The sequence below is a fragment of the Nothoprocta perdicaria genome, unplaced genomic scaffold (genome assembly GCF_003342845.1).
Source record: "Nothoprocta perdicaria isolate Ctin4 unplaced genomic scaffold, notPer1 scaffold_7, whole genome shotgun sequence".
NCBI classification, from domain to species: domain Eukaryota; kingdom Metazoa; phylum Chordata; class Aves; order Tinamiformes; family Tinamidae; genus Nothoprocta; species Nothoprocta perdicaria.
This window is the reverse complement of record NW_020455976.1, coordinates 1,343,647-1,366,255: the sequence shown is the minus strand read 5'-3', so window position 1 is coordinate 1,366,255 and position 22,609 is coordinate 1,343,647. Positions and strand designations below refer to the sequence as shown.

At 46.1% G+C, this 22,609-nt stretch overlaps 1 protein-coding gene and 1 long non-coding RNA gene across 2 annotated transcripts in view; one reads left to right on the top strand and one right to left on the bottom strand.

The window, feature by feature from the left end:
* The window catches only part of FBXW4 (F-box and WD repeat domain containing 4), a 58,887-nt gene extending 41,660 nt beyond the window's left edge, over nucleotides 1-17,227 (bottom strand). Inside the window, exons 1-5 of the mRNA XM_026050741.1 lie at nucleotides 16,868-17,227; nucleotides 6,728-6,823; nucleotides 4,443-4,628; nucleotides 3,182-3,314; nucleotides 796-890 (exon numbers count right to left, since the gene is read on the bottom strand). Coding sequence (XP_025906526.1) covers nucleotides 796-890; nucleotides 3,182-3,314; nucleotides 4,443-4,628; nucleotides 6,728-6,823; nucleotides 16,868-17,139 — 782 coding nt within the window. The 5' untranslated portion in view covers nucleotides 17,140-17,227. The remainder of the gene's footprint in view (nucleotides 1-795; nucleotides 891-3,181; nucleotides 3,315-4,442; nucleotides 4,629-6,727; nucleotides 6,824-16,867) is intronic.
* LOC112957171 lies at nucleotides 16,917-19,089 on the top strand. The gene is made up of 2 exons (XR_003251166.1): nucleotides 16,917-17,001; nucleotides 17,871-19,089. It is a non-coding gene; the product is annotated as an uncharacterized LOC112957171 (long non-coding RNA).
* The last annotated feature ends 3,520 nt before the right edge of the window (nucleotides 19,090-22,609 follow it).

Sequence of the window (22,609 nt, the reverse complement as noted above, 5' to 3'; positions counted from 1 at the left end):
CTTTTCTTCCTCTTTCCCTTGAGGTCACCGAGGATCTGCCTTGCAGAGGAACAGGTAAAAACTGCACCCAAGAGATCTTACTGGCCAGTGTAAGATTTTAAGAGTAAGAATTTAAGTGTCTGATGTTTTCACTTTCTCATGAACTGGGGCACTTTACTAAAGTGCTTGGAAGACACAGGTATAGGCATCAGCCATGCATTCCATGCTGAAGCTGCAGCTGTAACATTATAACTGCAATAGCAGCACAGAGCTACCGGCAGAAGAGCCTGGAAAATCATGTCACTGAATTCCACTTCTACCTTCCCCATTCAGCATGCTTAACTTCAAAGAAAACTGATCTTTCATCACTGCACACAGATCCAGGCAAAAAGCAGGGATCTTTCTGCTTGGTACCTCTTCTGTCAGAGAGTTCAGTAAAAACTGGCACCTTATCAGTGCAGAAAAAATCACAAGATGATCTGGCTTATTGCTCCTAAMTAGTAAGGCACAGTGAGGTAGAGTGTTGACTATCCAAGAGAAAACAAGCAGATGCCACCTGAAGTGGTAGCAGGAATGCTGTGGCCATTTGCACAGCCTTTGTATGAAAGAAGGACCACTCTATTGTGCTGGAGAACAGAGAGTACATCCCTTTTCCCCCTCGAGTTCCTGATATAGTCAGAAGCACTTGGTCAGCATCCACCTAGATCAAGTCCTTGAGGTGCCACAGTAATGCCTCAAAGAGATTTGGAGATATATTTTCTAACCAACTCCTCATTTCTCTCTATTGGAAATTGGGAATAAGGAGATGTCAGTTACCTTAATAACGGGCTGATAGCAATGGACCACACTCGATCCTCTGTCTGCACTGTGTGTAGACACTGCCCAACTCTGCCTGTGGACAGGGACCAAACCTGGAGAGAGAGATGCATGTTATGCCAGGTCACACAGAAGACAGGATACATACACCTAATGAGCTGCCACAATTGTCATACTGCCCTTCCCTCAGATCCCTGACCGAATTCTCACTATTTATTTTAAAGAAATGGAACCATCTGTTGATCACAGGCAGAAATGAGCACTTAGTGTTGGGCAAGAACTTATGTCAGTTTACGACTTCCATCCCAACAGACCAAGGGGACAGAGAGCACCCCTATACACCACCTGTCTCTGGGGGCAACACTCAGCACAGATCTCTCATGTTCTGCAGTTAACRGAACAAGCAGCAGAATTTGATTAAATCTCAGCTGTTCTAAAAGAGGTCTGGAAGCCTTAGAGCCACCCTGAAAATCTTTTCACTCATAATACATGTAAAATTAATTGTTCGGTGTCCTGTGTGTGTGAAGCCATCCCCTTYGGGCCAGGTTTCTTGAACATGCCATAGGCTATTTTCAGAGAGGCCTCTCTGGCCCACTGACAGTGTGAGAAACCCCCTTCCCTCCCCCATCAGGACATACATCCCCTTCCACCGCTTCACCCCCAATCACCTTTGACTCTGGGTCCTTATAAAGCCCCCCAGCCTCTGGCTGGCCCTCACTTATCCAGCATTGCCCCCATTCCCGGCTCATAGGAGCTGAGCACTCCAGTCCTCTGTAACCTGCCCCCAGTGTTTCACTTCARGACTTCAAAGCTGGGAGTGCCCTATTTGTTTGTTTGTTGATAATGCCCAGGATTGCAGGCTATTCTTGTCAGCGGGGAATTTAGCACCTAGTGTCAGCAAAAGAAGCAGAAAAGCTTAACTCTTTTAAGGCATCCCTATCTCCTACAGGTTAAAAATATTGCTCAGAGCACACTATCTGGTGCCTATCACACAGGAATGTACATTAGCAGCTCTTCAGAGCTTAGCCCTAATCAACACTCAGCAGAGCCCTCAATAGCTTAGACACTTAGAGCCCCTTTAAAAGGCTGGTAGGGATTCCCTTCCACCTCCAAGAGTCTCATTCACGCAAACAAGGCAACACACAAAACAATGATAAAAATAAAAGGTGAACATCTCTGGAGCCTGTGCTGTAGGCAGTACTGGGTGGGCAAGCTCTCACATCAGTTCCAGCAAAAAGAGCCTTAATTCTTTTCTGGCCTTCAGGAATTTGTTCCCAAGGTCAGGGAAGGTCCAGCTTCCTGCTGCCAAGGAAGCAGCAAGAAGGCAAGTTTCCTTGCTAAGGCTCTCCTAAGGAGCAGCCTTATTCACATGCCAACCAAAGCAACATCCCAGACCTTGCTCCCAGAAGACGAGCAGCATCCCAAGCAGTGCTCTTTCCACCTGAACGCAGCTCTGGGAGCACCTCACCAAGGAGCACACTCACCCACAGAGACCAAGTAGGACAGATAGGGCACTGCCACTCAACAGCCTGTCAGATACCTACCCACCCCCTTCCTACAAAACCTTGGAAGAGACATTTAGGTCTCTTTGTACCAGCCTTCCTTGCCAGTAACCAGGAATAGGAGTTTCTCTTCTTGCCTCTATGAACTCTGCAACACCTTCCAGGACATGGAGAATACACCAGGATCCTGTCCTGAGGAACAGCCAAAGCTTTCAAAACAGAGCATGAAACTAATGGTTGTAAAGATACTACAGGTACTGCATCATGCAAGCAGGATGAGGGTGGACCATGTTGTTTCTTAAAGTCCTGAAACACAGTTGGGAACCCGCTTAGAAGAGCTCTCCAGGTCCCCAGGAACATGATGCTGCCAACCACATTCTAAGGATAATAATAGCAATAATAATACTAGTAACAATAATAAAAATATCAACAAGGCTCCACCTCAAAAATAACAGTCAAAAATCATAGCTCCATGATGCCAATTAGAAGGGAGAAAAATGGAAGCTAGTGGTGCCCACAGTCTAACTGCACTCCTGGAAGCRAGGACATGTTTGAGACACATAGGACAAATTTCAGAACTACTGGCATGAATCTCCACTCYTTGTTAGACAAATGCACAGTGAAAGAAGCAAAACATTCTTCTATGCTTCCAGCTCAAACCAGCAGCTGATACTTCAAAGTACTGCCAAGCCTCTTTCTCAAAAGCCTGACCCAGGAACCATCTTTTCTGAGACATGAGCTTATACAAAGMTACACCAGTGCTCCTCCTGCAGACACACAAGCCAGGGCTCCTAACAGTTCTGCTGACGCTTAAACATTCACAGCACGAGCCCTCCACAGTCACCTCTGGGAGCACCTGCAGCAGCTGCATCATCACTGCTCACCTTTGCTGTTCTGTCCCGGGAGCCGCTCACAATGAGGCCGCCTTGGAAGTCCACACAGTTCACCTCCTGCTCATGTGCAGAGAACTTGACACTGTAGGAGCCATGAATCTTGTGAAGGACAATATTTCCATCCCTGAAAAACAAATCCTGAGGTAGGAAACTTGTTTCAGCTCCCCTGGCCAAGCATCTTCCATTTGTGTCTGGCAGTGCCACTAAAAAGCCATGACTAATCTCTCTGGAGAGCTGAAATTCAAGAAACATTAACCTTCCACTCCCTAGCATCACCTGTTCACTTAAAACCCAACTTTTGGCCATTAGAAGCCTGATCTGCTACACACAACAGCTTTTGCTGGGTACTGTTTCACATAGGAAGGCTGGGTTTAGGTTAAGCCACACAAATCAGCAGAGTAGCCATTCCTCCTCCTACTGTTTTGATTCTTGAGATCCAGAAACTGTCTAGATGCTGGAGTGACTGAACAAGCAAGCAGGGAGCTCCCACCATGTCTGAACCTCAACTTTTCATTCATTTTAGAACAGCTGCCTGGAGGATTGTGTTTTGAAGTAATTACAAAGAAACTTAGACTCTTCTTCAATCAATACATTTACTGCAATTTTTAAATGCAGGTCTTCATTGCCACCTGGATTTCAGCTGTGGGTTGGCAATGCAGAGGGGCTGGTGTTTTTTTAAAAACAGGGGAGAGTCAAGAGATCCAGTGCAGACAAACATGCTTCTCCCAATTCTGTGAAGTGTTCTGTATATAAATAACTACAACTTTATAAACAGCCCCTCTGTTTTTTCCTTTAATTGAAAAGCCTGGTTGAACGCAAAATTAATTGGAGAAGTGTTTGTGTACTGGAAAGCTTGGCAGTTTTCCCCTTTTCTACAATTATATCAATAGATCTAATAAAGATACACTTGTCTGCAGAAAGCTTTATGCATAGCTGCAGTCCCAGCTAGCTAGCAGTTCTGAATATCAGAATACAACCTAGCTACCCTGACTACAATGGGGAAAGAAATGAGCCTTGCAGATCAGTAAGGATTATGTGGCATCCATCTACACAATTTTAAAGAAGGGCAGTTCATTCGGTCAGCAGCATGAGACTCAGATCCTCCATTGCTTTAGCAGAGCTTTTTCAAGACAGACTAGACCATGCACAAGGATGCTCTACAGCAGGCCTGACCTCTGCTCGGGGCTGAAGTTGCACTAAACCTTTCCAACTTCATCACCCTGCTCCCGAGGCTCTCATACACCAAACTTACCCTCCTCCGCTGACGACGTGGGAGTTGACAAGCACAAAGCGACACACGTCCTCCTGGTGGCCGGAGAAGATGGCCTGAGGGTGCCGCTGCACACCCGCGGCGCCCRCGCAGAGCCGGTAGGCCTCGATGTTCTCCGCTCGAGAGAGGTACAAGTACTCGCCGTCCAGCTCCATCCAGGGCATCAAGCTGCAGACACACGGCAGGTTAAGGAGGGGAGCGAAACAAGAAAATCAAGGGAAAAGCAAAATTAAAAGAAAGATCACATGCATGTTCACAGCAATAAGAAAAGTTTACTTGGAAACACAGTGGAATTGGAACTGGTGCTCACAGGCAGAAGCAGGGCTTAATATAGCAGCAGGGCTAAGAACTGCAGTTTCTCGAGCAACATGCAGGGCAGACCGCATTGCTGGCATTTTTCTAACTAAGAGTTGAAGAAAAAGACAAGCATGGAATCTCTGAAAGAGAAGATGGCCAAGAGTCTAATGTGTTTAGATAGGAAATACTTAAGGCCYCTGACCCCTCTTGATGAGCCCTGCACTTTTTAAGGAACTAGACTATCAGGCATTCGGGAGCTATGCCGAGCATTTCCAACTGAGCCTTCAACGTGAGGCTTTGTGTGAACACTAACAGTCCTGATCCGCACTTAATTTTCTGACGTCCTGCAGAGAAYATAAAGCTGCTGCTCTTCCACTTCTTATTCTTGAAACAAACCCAAAATACAGAAGATGGAACTACTGACTACATGGGACATTTTAGCTGTGAGCTCTTCCTTTGTGTAGCCACCAGAGAATCAACAGCTAGACCTTCAGGATAGGGCAAGGCAAGCTACAAAGAGACACTGGGCTCCTGCCTACAGGACACACATCACAGAACTGTCTCCATGCTGCACATTTATTGCCAAGCACATCGACTCACATGCGAACACTGAGCAAAAACGAAGTCTTTCCATAGAAAAATCCTTCAGCTTTCAGGCTATTAAGGAACAGGCTGCTTTGAAAACAGGGCTTTCTCATATTTTGCAGTTCATTCAACCTCAGAAGTCATGATTTTCTGTGTCAATAGAGCCATCACATAGCCATACCACAAAGCATCGCAACAAGGGAACAGGAGCAAGGAAGAGGACAACGTAGCTTATTAGACAGCAGATGTCTGCTTGCTGCCATCTATCTCTAGTAACAGGTTCTTAGTCACAGGGACTAAATAGCTGAGTGTAGTTTATAGTGTTCATTTGGGATTTGGTCATATACATGGAAAAATAAGAGACATCTTTAGAGCAGCAGCTTTGACTTAAGGAAGCCTTTGATTTCCTCTTCCTTCCTCCACTCCCACACAGACCTCTAAAACCAAGTGAATATCCAGCTTCCTTAGACTATAGCCAGTTTCTGACGTTCTCCTGCTGCAATTTAGCTTTTGCTTTTTTTTTTTTTTTTCCCCCTCTCTCTATAGCTTTTTCATAAGGAGAAGTTATAAATGTGAAAGCAGGATAAATCAAATTAGGGCATGCAGTTTGGATCCAACCTTGCATTTTCACTTGAGAAGCTGGTTTAGTAACAAACTAAACATCTACTGAGCCCTTCTTCACAGATGGTTTCAAGCACTCTGCAGGCAGGTACCTAACCTGCACCATGAACCACTCTCTTCACAACAGCTCTGCTTTAGACAAGCAGAGGCACCTAACCCACCATCTCAATCTACTCAGCACCAAAAGGCAAAAAAAAGGCATGGAAGCTTGGTAAGCTCTCTGCTTTTCAGCAAATAAGCTATATTCCTTCTCATCTTCCCCTCTGTCTAATGATGTAGAGGCTGAAACTTCAGATGTACTTCTCAGACATTAAGCCTTTTGACTTTGAAAAGTAAGTACACCTTTGCAAGCAAGATTTTGACAGCAACAGCCTCCTTTAATTAGTGTCAAACATACATTTTGGGAGTATAGCAGGGAAGCATAAGGTAGAATAGCAACTAACATTTTAAATTTGTATGTTCAAACTTGAAGACAGAGGAAAGCATGTGAGAAAAGAAGTATTTTGGAGAAATGYAGAGAATAGAAGTCCCAAAGCATATATGGGGCCAAGGCATGCTACCTGCAGGAACAGGACAGAAAGTTGCCCATGCCACACAGCAACAGATAGACATGCAATAGACATGCCAGCTTTGAAGGCACATACGAGTTTGGAGTCTGAAGTAGAGATTACTAAATCCAACATCTCATTTCAGGACACAGATGCAAATACAAGGCCCCACAGCAGCTGACGCAGAACAAAGTAGAAAAGAAAGGAGCCACTTGCTTGTGTTTCCATTTCAGCAGGATCTCCCTCCGGCAACGTCCGTGCCTCCAGTTCCGAGAGACCTTCACCCTTTCTTTCACTGGAATGCCAACTGCTCTGCAAAGAAACAGATGAGATGAGCAACAGGGACTGACATCATGTGGAGAACAAACAAGCTGCTCACAGGTACATTCTCACTCTGGAGAGGCACTTGGGCACAAGGGCCCTTAGAGAAGTCGATGAGATGGGAACACTGAGCATCAAATTGATGAACACTTGATGATGAACAACACTTGATGAACACTCAGCCACAAAGCAGGCCAACCCCAAGGATTGCTGCTGTAAAAGCTTTAGATTCAACCAAGAATTAATCTTGTGTGCTGAGTGCAGTAGATTCAAACAAAATACAATCAAAGCAAGAAGACATTAAATACACACACAGATGACCACAGAAACAGAGCATGACTCTTAAAACAGAGACTAAAGAAAGGCTGGATGGAGCTGAACTGGAAGTCAAAAGAAAATGTCTAGCCAGTACTATCAAAGAAACCTCTCTAGGCCCTCACTTGCTGACAATGACATAACCAGATACAGTAACTAGAAATCAAGATCAATCCAGACTAAAAATAAAATGCATTTGCCTGCGTAGCCCTCAATACACTCACATAAAAGTAGAGCAGACCATCCCTTACCTCCGCTCAAACGACAGCAAATCCCACTGCACTGCTGGAAATGTCGCTACTAAAGGACTGACTGTGGTCCAYACCCAGCTGCTCAGATACAAAACGAAGGTATTTGGAGAACCCCTGGTTCAAGCACACAAGACCACCACCTACCTCCTCAAGGAAACCAGCAGCGATGCAAAGCAGCAAAGCAGGGTATGCCAAAATGCAGTGAGACAGGCCAAGACCAACACAGCTCCAAAGGTGACTAGAGGCAGGTACCAGCCCTGCAGACCAGGTCTCAAGTGCCAAAACAGCTGCTTTAAGTCACCCAATTCAAGCATCTGTTCAATATCTGTTCTGCTTTCACAAYACAGGATTGAGCAAAGAAAGGAAGAAAAAGAAAAGACAACTTCTGCTTCTCCTTCTCGTATGCTAAGCCTAAGTATTCAGGACCTTAGCGGAGCTGCAGATAGAAAGGATCAGAGAAGTAGAAACACAAGGAGTTTTCAACTTATCTTTTGCAGCTGGGGATTCTGAACCATCCTAGTACATTCCATCAAGATCTTTCCTTTTCTACACATTTCACAATGGCAAAAAGCTCCCAGCCACCCCAGATGACAGGACAATCAGGGACCCGTGCCCACACCAGGAGGAGCTCCCTCCTCCCATTCCTATAATACCCCCAAAGCACTTCCCCAAAGTGACATTTTTTGGGTGCTCTATCATTTTTAAAACAAAGATTAGCTCCCTGTAAATAAACACCTCCTGTGGCTGTTAATGCGTGTAGGAATCTCTAACCTGGCCCTAGGGCCTGGCCAGATTCTCATTTTCCCAGCTTTTCCTCCATAGCCCCAGGCTCCTTTTTCTCCACTCACCCTTCCCATCCCTTTTCTATGCTTTCCGGCACTTAGTCACCATTATAATTTGACTGCATTCCTGGGCATGGGACCCATTTTAAACAAAAACAGAAAGCACACACAGAAAAGCTTTTCGGCTCCTAGAAACCTTTGCAACCATAAGTTTACGATCGGTACAGTCACACCACATAGGAAGCTCTGAGCTTCCTAAATTTACTTTTATTTCTCATAACCCGTAAGAAAGAAGGAAAAAAAAAAAAAAAAAAAAAAAGCACTATATCTCTAGAGTTAACCTAGGCTGCAATAAGAGGAATTCCACTTTTAAGAGAGCACTTGCTAGCATCTGTGGGGCCAGATATCGTTGGAGATGAGGAATGCACAGCACTGAAAAGGCAGGTCAGGTCCAGCAGCCACCTCACTGCTTATTACTCTCGCAGACAGGGCTCAGCCTCTCCGCCTACATTCGATTCCATTCCTTACTCCAAGATGCTTCTCCCCACCCCTCAGCTAAAATCTGTACGTGGGGAGAACTTAAGGCATTGGCTTTCAATGATGGAAAATGCACTCATGCCCCAGCCCCCCACCATGTACCGGCCCTCACAGATGTCCTGAGCAAAATGCACGAGCCCTAAGACTAAATATAATCTCCAAGGCTCTCAAAAAAAAAAAAGGTGAATTCAAGGTCAAAAAAAGCAGCCTCCACCTCATATAGCTCATATAGTCATTCTCCAAGGTGAGAGGTGACAGGCCTTGATCCTCCTGCTGCTGGAAGAGAAATTTCAGGAGAGAGGGTCACACATCACCTTGTGCAGGGTACCGGAGGAGGAGRTTGTTTACTAGGGTCCCGGCTTCTCATCCCCCTACACTATTAGTGGATATAGTATTTTCCCAGCCTGCTTATTCCATACAGCAATTCTGGACTGAGACAATTTAAAATGTCTTAGAAGTGGCCGCCTTTTATCCTCCAGACATTTCTGCTTACACAAAACACAGACGAGAGGGAGTTGAACATATGGAGCGCATGAGACAGGATGCAGAACTGGACTGACACACACMCCCCCTCAGACTGAACTGTGGCAATTTTCAAGTGTTATCAGGGATCAAATGGCTCCAACCAACAAGAGAGGAGTTAAATCCAACTTACTGATGGAATCAAGCACTGAGATATGATTTGATTTGTTCTTCAACAGCTGTTCTTCCCCAGAACAGCTCCCAAAATGCATCAATCAAGGTGATGAGCCAGCAAGGCTCTACAGCAAGTCTCAATACGAGAGAAAGGCTATCACTCAATAAATTTAATCATTTGATAAAAGTGATCCTTTTATGCCCTTACTAGGACTCTTTTGCTTCAGTCTTTCYGCACATGCAGATATTTACAAATTGCTCCACAGTTATCTGAGACAGTCAGCAGAGGTCACACACCTACAGCAAGTGGCTGATTTAACCAAGTTCYTCCCACTTCAGCAACTGAACACCCCAAAATCCTAGAGGGCAACCTCCTTCACAAGGCTTGATGCTATGTAACCTGCAGCAGAGACCAACCTCCAGCCAACCAACAACCTGACCCTCCCTAGGGCAGAATCCAGCAAAACACCAAACTCCAGTCTTAAAATTCAGTATATGCTTAAGAGCTTCATGGAACTAAGACCTTGGCATCCAGGTTTTGAGAATTCTCATCCAACAGCAATACTTCAGGACCACAGGAGGTTGACTCACTGGGAAACGACAGCCCTGGTTTCATCAGGGCCAACATAGTGCTATGCTGGAGGGTGGTGGCTAGGGAATCAGAGCAACATGTTCTTGGACAGCCCAGCATCCTAGAAAAATGGCAAGAAACAGAGGGTGATAAAATTTGTGAACATCATACCTGGAAATTCATCAATACTCAGCCAATACTCAGCCAAAATGTCTTAGAAGCACCCACACAGATCAGAGTGCAGCATTTTAGCACCCGTGCTAAAAGGTCTCAAGTCCAGCACTCTATAAAGCTGTATACATCGAAAGAGACAAGGCTGACTCTTATTAACCAAATAATCCAAAAACCAGCACTCTATCAGGGACGCGAGCCATGCAGTGCAATATGTGACCTGGACTAAAACATGCTTCTCGTTGCATGCACACCTGGTACAAGATCCTTTTAAACAGATTTTGATACAATAAAGGAGGCTAAACATTTCTTATAGTCTGAGAGTGTTTTTCAGGAAAAAAAGCCCTCTCAACCAACGCACTATAAGGATTTTTCATTTCCCCCTTCCTCCCCCATACCACCCTACAGAAAAAGTTAAAGTATTTTGCTCAAATTATGGATTTCCTCTCTTTCTTGGCAGAGTTACCAGAAGAAACACAATATTCCTTCTGGAGCACATTTCCCAGCTGCTGAAGTGGGAGACTGGGACCATCCCCACCAGCACCACTGACGCAGGTGACCCCAGCCACCATGGCAGTTACTGGCCTGGGTCCCTGCAGAAAGCAAAGAAAGAATCACTCGGCCACAAAAAAAGCACATTTCCATCTAAAGCTTCATCTCCAGCAGTGTGTCCCCTCCTCAGCCAAAGGCCCTTGCCATCATGAGCAGTTCTTCTGCTAGAGCAAGATCTTTCAGTGTTTTACTGCATCCCGGGGAGATTCCTCCTGGCTGTCTACAATTTCAGCATGTGCTAAAACAGGGGTGCCTGCAACAACACACACCTTGTTACAGAAGACAGCACCAACATGTCATACCGTATATTTTGCCAGCTGCATGGAGCATCCTAACCCACACAAGTCCTTCACATTTTGCTACATGTTAAGTGCCAAAAAGCTCACGGGGAAACACAAGGCTGCAGCAACCTGCTGAGATCCAACCCCTTCCATGGACAGAAGCTGCTGTCTGCAGCAGCGCTGCCACCATCCTGCCTCAAGAAGGGTCACCCAGAGGAACACGCAGGTCACAGTGGCTAAGCCCCACGCTCAACCTTGGCCCCGTGGCAGCAATGGCCAACGTGGGGACCAACTGGGCTTATTTGTGTAATCGGGACACACCTGTTGAGGGGCAGGGTCTCAGTGCAGGCCACCAACAGATAAATGAGAGAAAAGCTATTTATGTCAGAGGAGCTCCTGTTGCTGTCCTCAAGTCAGCCTGCTTTCAAAACAGCTCTGAGTATAAAAATTCCCCCGGAATTCCTTCAGCACATGCCCCTTACTTGGCCTACTGCCAGGTTCACCGTGTCTGATACGCTCCCCCTTCTCCTAATTTGACACGGCTTCAAGTAACTGGGATGGAGAAGGGCTCTGCAGACTTCTCTCTCGCTGTTCCTCTCCTCCTCTGGAGCATCTACACCATCTCAGAGACACGTTACCAGGCAGTGCCGGTTTACTGCTCCACTTTGCAGACAGTGGAAGTGATCCACCTGCATGAAGAAGCCAGAGAGAAATCAGAAGAGCTGCAGGCAAGTTTCTGCAAGTTTCAGTGAAGATGTGCACCCCCACGTAGACTTCTCAAAAACAAATCACCCATCAACCCTAAGCCAGATGACTCCAACTCCTCCTTCGCAAGACGGTCCCTGTCCTTGCCATGGGCATATTTGCTAGAAACTCYTGGCGGGGCTTTGTCTCTCTTGGGGAGTTGTACAGGCTCTTTGCAGACAAAGCCAGGACTGCTTCAGAAAAATGAATGGCCCTGGGAAGACCAGGGCAAACCTGCACCTGCCAAGCAGTGTTTCTATCTATCCTGTTTTGAAAAAGCAGACTGCCAGGGTACTATTTGATAGAGTGAAACCACACACAGCTACTTCACTTGAGCAGTTTCCAGGACTAACAGCAACAGGCACAGCACGTGTTTGCCAAGCCCTGAACTAGATAAAATTCTCCTTTCACTTTGCACTCATGAAAATTTAAAGAGGAGGTTAGGCAGGCCACTAAAAGCTCTTACAAAACAGTTTCACTTTCCCAGCGTATGCAGCAGTTGACAGTGTTCAGAACCATCTCGACAGATCCAGCCCACCCCAATCCATTGCTGAAGATGCAACGGAGTCTAGCAGGAGTTTAGAAACCCACAGCATTCTCCAGCCCAAAACAAGAGCCGTGTGCCYTCTTCCAGGGCTCTGCCATTATTGCAATACCCTCCCCAGGGCACTCTCCTTCGCACCATCTGYGCCACCTCACTGCCTGGCTCAGTTTTGACTTGAAGTAATGAAACTTAGGCAAAACAAGCCTTAAAAGATGAAGGAAAGTGAAGCAGCTTTCCAGGCCCCCGTGCTCCCTCCTGCTCTAGGAGGGAAGGCAGAGGTCTCCTGTAATTGCTGTCGTTTACATTTTGACTCTGCTTGCAGAGATTGGCCGTTTCCTGCTCCTGCAGGTGTGTGCACATACATATAATAAATATATTTTATATATATATATATATATATATATTCCCCCTCCCAAGAACTGGAGAAAATGCTACTTTTATTAACTCCCAGAAATGCTCTGACAAGCTCTTCAATACTCCAAGATGATAAATTCTCCCATGAACGAACCTATTTTTCTGAACTGGAAAATACGCCTAGTGGGCAAGGCAGGCCTGGAGACAAGCAGAGAGAAAACACGCCGTGGAACACTTCTCGATTTTGACAACAACTATTAATACACGACAAAGAACACACTGTCAAGCTATTTGGGCTGCAGCTCTAACTTGCCCTCTCAAATTCCTTTGTARCAAAGAGGAAATAAGTTTAGCCCAGCTGCAGCTTTATTCCCTTCTTCCATGCTTTAAATAACGAGCCACCTTGCAGCGAGCYGCCTGCCTCTCTGATTTCTCCAGCCCATGGTGGTCCAGCAAGCCAGGCTTAGGCTGAGGCCTCAAAGCACCATCTTCTATTCCTGGCTCTGACACTGACCTGCTGCACCCAGGGCAGCTCGGTGCACATCTCTGCCCCCGCCTGCCCTCCCAGCCCTGTTTACCCTGTCTATTTAGGCAGCTCTTCAGGGCAGGCCCTGCTCTCCCCAGGCCTGCACAACAGCTGAGAAAACACCCAGACCACCAGACACCGCAGTCGCATCGCTACACACGCCAAAAACCCCCCAAGGCTTTGTGTTGCTGCTAAGCTCCAGTTTAGTCACAGAGGGAGCTACTAAGCCACTATTTTTTTGTCCTGCAATGATGTTGGGTTGTTTTCCTGCCACAAGTTTTTGAGCAGAAATGCCCCACTAGCCTTGTATCACAAGCACAAGGGCCTAATTCTTGCTCAGGCACTTCTTAGGATTGAAGAAAGCAAAACTCTTCAGCACGGCCCCTATTTGTTTACTTTTACCATCCTCATTACAAGGTCTCACTGCTCTACAGGGTTATACATAAAACTAATGTGACTGTACAGAACAAGGGGCAGCCTGACACAGAGAGCCTTGTAGGACACCTCCCAAGAGCTACACAGAACTAAAACCATTAGATACTTCCAAAATACCACAATAATATTTTATTTGGCATTTTCTTACTGCTAGAATATAGAAACATTGCTCAAAAAAAAATGTTTCTTCCTCCTTAACTGTATGATTGAATCAACACCTTAAATCCTTTACTTAAACATGCAGGTCTTCATTAGCTAAGTTTACCAGAAAGGGCAAATATGAAGGATGGGCAGTGTTATGAGTATGCCTTTCAGCCTAACAGCTACTATCTGCTATTAAGCCCATATCTTCTTTTGATATTAGCAAATCAATTTAAGGTTGTGCAAGCCTAAGTCCACGTCCAGAGACAAACAAGGCAGGGAATTTTTGAAGGGGCACAGTCAATGAGAAGTAAAATCCTATAGTTTATTTAAAAATATTGAGGTACTGCAATTTCTCCTTTCTATGCTGTAAATAGCTAGGGCTTTGCAGGTAGTTTCTTGGAAAAATTCTCTCTTCCCTGTTTTAGGGACAAACTTTTATAGACAAGCTGACCACGCAGGCGCAAACTAAAGCCTCTTGGTCTGATCTTCTTGTGACAATAATCTTCAGACATACCCAAGAGAAACAACGTTAAAAAAAAAAAAAAAAAAAAGTGTAATTTTCAAGTTAATCACCCTTCAAGAAACTGAGGAAACACAGGGAGGAGGGGATAAATTTTACGGCTATCTTGTACATTAGGCTCAAATTATCACTATTTACAAAGCATTAACAGATGGCTTATCAAAAGCCATTTAACAGCAGAAACGATCAAACTAGTACTGAGATGGTTTTTGTTCTCAACAGTAAACATTCCCTCGGCTAGTTCTTAACTTGTGCCAGCTTCCCTGGGACCATCAGTTTAAGAGCTAACGTTGGAGACATGCACGTTACTTCATCAAGCACGTTCACCATAAACGGTTCCAGCCTTCGCTTTCTCAATTTTGGACAGTATTGCACAAAAAGCAAACTCTTAAAAAGTGTTCATCTAACGGAACACTCTGCAGAACGTGCAACAGAATCCTCAGCTCTCAAGGAATTTGAAGCTCATCTAGAAAGACTCAAGACTTGCCTCTATATCACTAGGGGACAGGAACAATCAAGAAGCTCCAGCTACCCATCATCTTCATCCCTGTTCTATTTACTTAGGGATATTTTAGCTTGAACATCTACTTAGCTCCTGCTTAATCTTCGGGGAGCAGCTTGCCAGGTTGCTAGTTAGGAAAAAAAGATTGTGTGTCCAGAACTTCTTTCTCTTGCCCCATCCATCAGTTGGCCTAAAAGTTCTCTCCACAAGCCTTGCTCCCTCAATGGCAATAAGAACCCTCATCTCAGTAACATGCAAGGGCTGGTGCTATAAAAAAGACAAGGCTATTTAAAACCTCCAAACTACCATAGGGAGTATTTAATTGCCATTAGGGAGTAATTTAATATTAAGCCAAGTACAAAACCTTTAACTGTGCCACACTGCAGTTCATGGCAATCCTTTTGGGGATGGACAGTTACAGACCCCTCCTCTTGAGGTGGGCCCATGTACTGATCTCTTGACAAAGCTGTCTACCCTACTGGAGCTTAACTCCTCCAAGTGTCCCAAGATGCTGGTGGCACACAGCAAAAAACAAGTGCTTAACTTGCAGGTGTTGTCCAAAAGATCTGGCACACTATCTATTTCAACTCCAATATGCTAAAAATAATTAAAGGGTTCACCCCCACAGCTCCTCCTCAAGGCTCCTGCACGTGCTTGAGCTCTGTAGGACCAGGGTAGCTATGACCACCGCTAAAAGCAGCACTCAGCAGGAGATGTTTAAGGAAAACTTGGAAATACGACTCAGCACAAAAGCACATCCTAAAATTACTATAAAAATTGCTCCTAGCAAACCTAACAGCACAGAAAACCCCAGMGTTTGACACTCAAGTACCCTTCCTTTCACTTAAAACCTCTGACCTAACAAACCTCTTCTGAAGCTGTTTATAGACCCGCATTCCTCTGCGGGGGGAAACGGTGGTCCTTGCGCACGCTGCACCTGCTCCGCTGTACACCTGATCCCTCCTGCAACCCAAGCGGCACAGTATCACCTCAGCCTTAATGAAAAAAATACAGAACTTCATTTCCTYGGTAGACAAAATAATATATCACAGCAGACAGAGCCCGGGAGTCAGAACGCACGGCCCTTGCTCCTGCTGACTTCAAAGGGACCTGCTGCGATGCCCCTTCTCTGCAGCCCCAGCCTACAAAGGCCGGGTGGCTGAAGTGCTGGGAGAAACCCCAATGCACTGGGATATTCACCATGATCCAAACTCTRCTCCTGCTGCAAGGGGACCTCCAGAGTGGGCACTGTTGATGAGACAGCAGAGCTGCCCTAAGGGCTGACATCCCTTCCAAGATCAACATCGAGGCAGGGTGCAAGGAAAACACACCAAAGTCAGCAAATGGCACAGGCAGCTCCAGGATGGCAGCCTTGGGAAAATGCGGGAAGGGGCCCACAGGTCCCAAGAATGGAGTTTTCCTCTTGCAGTCCCTAAAGCAAGGGAAGTCCACATGGCACGGGCACCTCGGAGCGCTGCCTTAGTGAGTCTGGCAGATGAACCATGATGTCTGACAGGCCCAAGGCCAGCAAGGCGCTGCACACTAAACACTAAAAATAAGAGTTYTGCTGCTAGAAGTCACACAGGGACCAAGAGGCCCCGTCTCTGTGGTACCAGCRTTAACATTAAGGCAAGAAACACATGTTCCCCAGGCCCGCACCACGAAGACTCCCGCACGGGTTACCACATGTACCCGAGCCCGGGCACCAGCCCTCCCTCAGCGGGGTTAGGCCGGCTCTGTCTCCTTCACCTCCTCGTGCGGAGGTTGCAGGGCACCTCAGGGCTTCAGCGAGCCGAACCGCTCATGATGGCCGCCCACGGCGGCGGGCGGCTCCCACGGGCCCTCCCCCCTCTCGGGGGTCACGGAGCCCCCCCGGCACCCCGGGCTGCGGCCCCGGCCGCCACGCGCCATCCCTCCCTCCCTCGCGGGGGCGGCCCCACCGCCCCTGCCCTGCCCTCGYCGCCCCTGCTGCGCAGGCCAACGGCGGCGCAGCCGCGCTTCGAGAATACTCCCCCCGCCCCGCCGCCTTCCCTCCGCCCCGGCCGCGGGAGCCCCCTTGGCGACTACGCCAGCTGCGCAGAACGCCCCTTAGCAACCARCTAGGCCGCAGCGGCCGCGGCCTTTCCCAGGCGCCGCCGCCGCCTCCCGCCCGCCCTTCCGCGGCGCTTACAGGTCGGTGCCGAGCTGGGTGAAGCCGGAGTTGAGGCAGCCGCGGGCTATGCGCCTCCAGAGGACGTCGCGGCCGGTGAAGGAGCGCAGGCGGCGGCAGACCTGGCCCAGGCGGCCCAAGGCCTGCGCGTCCAGGTAGGAGCAGATGAGGAGCAGCAGCTCCTCGGGCAAGGCCCAGAGCGGGGAGGAGGAGGAGGAGGAGGAAGGGGGAGGGGAGGCGGCCCGGGGTCCCCCCTGCGCCTGGGGGGACCGGGGGCTGCCCTTCCTCCCCATGGAGCAGCAGCTCCCGCCCCTCCTCCCCGGGAGCCGGAGCTGCTGCTGCCCGGGGGAGGCCAAGCCATGGACGGGGGCAGCCGCTCCCCAGTCACATGGGGCCGGAGCCGCCGCCTGTCACTGCCCCCCTCCGGGGGAGGCGGCGGCGGCAGCCAGAGGGTGCCCGGGCCCTGCCGAGCCCACCCTCATCGGCCGCTTAATCCGTTACCGGAGCCACCGGGGCTGCCCCGGCCTCTGCCCGGGCAGAAGTGCTGCCCCCCCCCCTTCCCCCCCCGCAACTCTTCACGGCCGGGGATAATAACCCTTTATAAACACACCTTCTCCCGCATTTATTAATAATGAGARTAATTCAGAGCAGGGATAGTGTCCCAGGTAGCTGCAGCATTTGCTGCACCCCCTGGAGCAGCCCCCTCACACAGGATATGGGCAAGGTGATTAATGCTCATTTGTTATCCAAGAGCAGGATCAGGTGCAGCTCTCCCCCCTGGAAAAGCAGCAGGGCTCTGCCCATGCTGCACAGAAGCTTTGAGCTCGCCCGGATTCCCGGGCCCTGTGAAAGAGAGAGGCTCTTCCCCCCCCGCCAAGACCGGGCCCAGCTTGCAGCACATTCCAGGCTGGCTTTCCAGTGCCTCCCATCAGGGCAGAGGAGCCCTTGTTTCACACGTGCGTGTGTGCACACGCTGCCACGAAGGAAGGGTTCATAATAACTGAGTCATTGTTGCCATCCACAGGAGCGCAGAGAACTGACAGCCCACGACCATCCTGATCCAAAGCAAAGCTGCTCTCCACAGAGTGGAGGAAGAAAATGAGAGTATAGTGCTGGTATTCATCCTTACAGTATTTTCCAGTCAATGGACGGCCAAAATGTTTGAGGAAATCTCTCCTTCCAAAGTAAAAAAATAAATAAACTGTAAGTCCATCTTCTGCCTACAATGTGTCACAGAGGTATCACACACCACAGGCTGCATCTCCTCTTGCACAGAGAGAAGAATAAATGTCAGTATATAATGAGGTTACCATAGAAGACAGACCTTTAGACAGCACATATATCCTGTTCAACAATGTCATCTTGTGTGCATAATCTCAAGCATTCAAGTATTCATAGGGCTAAATCAGCAGCCCCGGAAGTCTTGTAGAGATTCAGAGCTGCTGCCTGAGAAASTGGTCCATTTACAGGGTTTTAACACAACCTGGAGCTCAGGGAARTTCCAGAGGACCAGAAGGCAACTGTTCTATCGGCATTTATAACAAGTGAATCAGATGGCCCGAGTAATTAAAAGGTTTATCAGCCTGCGTTATTCCTCAGGTAAAATAACAGCACATCTGCTGCAGGACTTAAGTAGCTAATTGAAAAGGGAGGTAATATAATGACCATCACTTAACATGAGTTTATGGAAAATAGGCAYGAGTGCAGTTTTGTAGCAAATTAGCTTGGTATCTTTTCTGATGACATTAAATGTAAGTAAATATAATTAACTTTTTTTCTTTTTGTAATCAACTGACAATCAACTGACYGTTTGAAACATTAAATATATTAAAACCCAAAGAACTTATCTGTCCTAATTTGTTAGTTCAAGTACATGTTTATTATCAAGCTGGTCTTTCCTAGTRGGTCCCACAGAGACAGTTTGTTGGTCCTGCATGATTTAAAATTTTTATTAGTAACTTTAAAAAAATCTGAAGTTATTAATTATCAAAGCTGTGTAGAAGATGTAAAGCCTGCAGGAAGAGCAAATCATGCAAAGGATGCTCGTGGCTGCAGAACTCCCAAGTTTAGGCATAATCTCATTGTATATATTTCAATCAAGCCAAATGTAAAGTCTCACATCTAGGAACAAAGAATGTAGGTCACACTGAAAGGATGTAACTCTATCCTGCAAAGCTGCAATTCCGTAAAGTCTTCATTAAGATGAATAATCAGTTGAACGTGAGCTCCTTCTGCAGTGCTGTGACCAAAGGGCTAGTGCTGTCTTGGGAAACAAACAAGACCTGGGAGGTTCTTTTACCTCTGGTTTTGACTCTGTTGTGGCTGCTTTGGAAATAATTTGTCCTGCCAACTTTGGAAGAAGGATGTTGAAAAACTAGAGGGGTTTCAAAGAAGAGTAGCAAGAATGATTACAGGACTGTCAAAAGTGTTTTATAGTGAGACCCAAAGCGCTCAGTCTGTTTAGCTTTCTAAAAGGTTAAGGTGCGAGTTGATCTTACCTTATGAGTACTTAAACAGAGGAAGAAAGAGCTGGTAATACCAGGCTCTTCAATCTACCAGAAAAAGAAGAGATAAGAGCTCTAGACAGAAGGTGATGGGAAACATTCATGAATGAAGCAGTTTTTTTTCTAGTAAAGAAAATTGCCTGTTCRAACAGCTTATCAAGGTTTGTGGAAGTTCACCATTACTGGATTAATAAAAAATAATAATAAAAACAATTATCAGCTTTGTTTTTTTCCTTCTCTCAGAGATACAGTCTGGCTGTATCTTTATCTGACTGTATGATTGAGGGTAAGATCCCAGCGACAACAGCCTTCAGTCTGTGCCAGGGCCGYTCCACCAAGGAAATTCCTTAACTCGCTCTGAAAGGAGCCTGGCTCTAAAGTAACGTGCAGCGTGGCCCACTGGGCCACCAAGACTATAAAGCGTGGACAAGTGCACCTGTGGAAGTGGCCCTTTAGTTCTTGCAATCCGTGAGTTGATGGATACAGAACGATGAAAGATTTGGTTCAATGAAACAGTAACTGTCGAAAGAACCAGATGTGATCCAGGCAGGAGAAACAAACAGTGCTATGATGAAAACAGTGAGATACGTTGCTCTTAAATACAAACTTCGTTTTCTACAGCTCGTTTGTACAGCTAGTTGCCTGGCAAGGGAGTAGTAATTATTAATCTGCCAAAACATGGATATCACCATCACTTATTTTCTGTTTTTGAGAGTAATGGACCCACACTGCATACATAGATTCTTAGGTATGGTTTCAGCTACTGCAACTGCTATGAGGTTGTCAAGCTGTCTATCCCACAGGCCTCCTGCAGCACCAGAAGTTTTATTACTGGCACACAGATGACAACAGTAAGCAGTAAATGCTCCAAGCCTCAGCAGAAAGGACCCAGGGGCACTAGACATCTCAGGAGTGCAAAAGGAAGCACACATGCAGGTGTCTCCATGAGCGGAAACCAGGGAAGGTTCTGACCCCTACTAAAATTCTACATGTAACGTAATTATTTTCACTGGATTTTCATACTCTAATAAAGGATTCAGTGCAGGTGCATGCTGCAGTATAACCATAAAATCAATATCATTTTCTACTTCAAAACACTTCAAGATCCCAGTCTTTTCATGGTTTTTAGCCTCCCTGAACCTCTAGAGAGAGCAGGGTTCTGTGCTGAACTCACCGTTCTAGCATCATAGTTTGCAGTTTCTGTAAACTGCAAACRGGAGCTTACACCCATAAAATACTTTAACAGTATAAATCAATGAAAGGCAGCTTGGAAGAAATACCACTTGAATACCTGCCTGTCTTCTTTATTTTTTTTTTTTTTTCTCCTGTCTCCAAGGGGTTTTATTCTTTACACTGCCCTCAAATACACCTTTTCAGCTAAAGACACAAGCATGTGGACAGCTCTTTGTTTTGTTTTTCCTTCCACCCAATGCTTTTGTGTATTTCTGAAACTTAAGACACCTCCTCTGCTACTACAGTACTTATCTGTAACACCATCGCTTTGAGGGATTAAAGCAGGTTACTTGTTACACACTTAGATCAAGAGTTATCTGAGTAGAAAGTCTATCCCGTTAGGGTTGGCGGAATCTGGTTTTGATCTTGAGTTGTTTTGATTTTCTCTGAGAGCAAGTAACATGTTATTTTAACTTCTGAATAAGGTGGGCTACCTGACTGTGTCTCTTCTGTTTGGCAGAAAGGATTAGAAACCGCCACGGAACTTGCACTCTATTAAAGCAGAGTGCTCGCCCTTGAGAACCAAGGGGCTGAATTGTTTTCAGATTATGTGTGTGTGTGCGTGTGTGTCTTTCCCACATCAAAGACTTTGAGGGAAGCTGTTCGCGCTATTGTCAGGAATGCGGGGATTGGCACAAAGGTGATTAGCAAAATTGCTTTTCTGCAGGAGAAGCTCAAAAATTATCAAAGGATTAAAGAGGATAAAATTGAAAGGTTATGCTGAATTTGAGGTATATTTCCTCCCTATTTTTTTTTTTCAAATTATACATATTGGTTGGGTTTTTACCYGTAGAAGGGGTGCCAGAAGGAATCAGAATTAGAGGATATTTGGTATGAGTTCTGTGGAAGGGCAAAAAAGAAAAAAAAATCCCTTAAAAGTAATGCCATCAGGCCCTGCGTGCTGCCAGACCACATCTGCAGAGAGTTTTTAATGAGAACTGAGGGCATCCAGCCAGCAGCCCTTCCCACAAGGTTCTGAGCTGTCACAGGATCAGGACCTTTATTCATAATTACACCAAATATTCTGAAAATAAACCATTTCATAAATCAGTTTGTCATCAGTGATGCTGCCTGCTTAGTCTTCTTGCTACACCCAGCTGAGAAAGATACTAAAATAAGGGGATTGCATTCATTCTCTATTCACTAGGCACATGCAATGGTTTTGTATTTTGATCAGCTGCTGAGCTGCTTGAATGGTTTAAGGAAAAAAAAGTACTAAAAAAAAAAAAAATTGCAAATATTTTAGTGTAACAAAACTAACAGCCCAGCTTCTGGAAGCTCTCTCCTTTGGAAAACTGCAGTGTAATAAAAATGTATCACTTTCCATAGCCAGCAGAATTGTCTCATCTTGTTGGTTTAGACTCTGTTTATTGTTCCTTTTATTTTAAGCAGTCATCTATTACTTGCTAAGTACTGGCCCTACACCTATCCCTTGGCTTTGGATTTTGAGTCTTGTTTGTTTTGCTAATCTGTTATTTTCTGGAAGTCATCCACACGATTTTATGTGTTTTTAAACCTCATTTATCAAAGTATTATCTAAAGCATCTGTTCAGAAAATGTTCATTTTAACTGTTTTCTCAACAATGACCTTCTTCCTTCCCCTCAGGCCACATCAAGTTGTCACTCACCAGACAGCTGTGGAATTTGGAATCATTCCTTTTAAACACTTTACAATTCCAAATGGTAGATTTCTAATGGCACAATATGATTGCCACAAAGATCTTTAAATTTCCCAATCCTCCAGGCTTCAAAGGCCGGACCGTCCTTGATCTCCTGAAGGAATGCTTTTGAATCTTGTGCTTTTATAGGGACTACCTATGAAGATATTTTAGTGGCTTTTTTCCTTTTAAACCAAGAGCCTGAGGAACTAAACATTCAAATTCCCACTGGCTTCTCTGAGAGGAAGACCAAGACTTACAAAGTTGTTTCGGGAGATTTTCAGCTCAGTTTTCACTAATTCCACAGGTCGTTCCAAAAGTTTTTGGTGTGTTTAGAAAGCATCATAAGAGTATCCTCAGAACAGCAG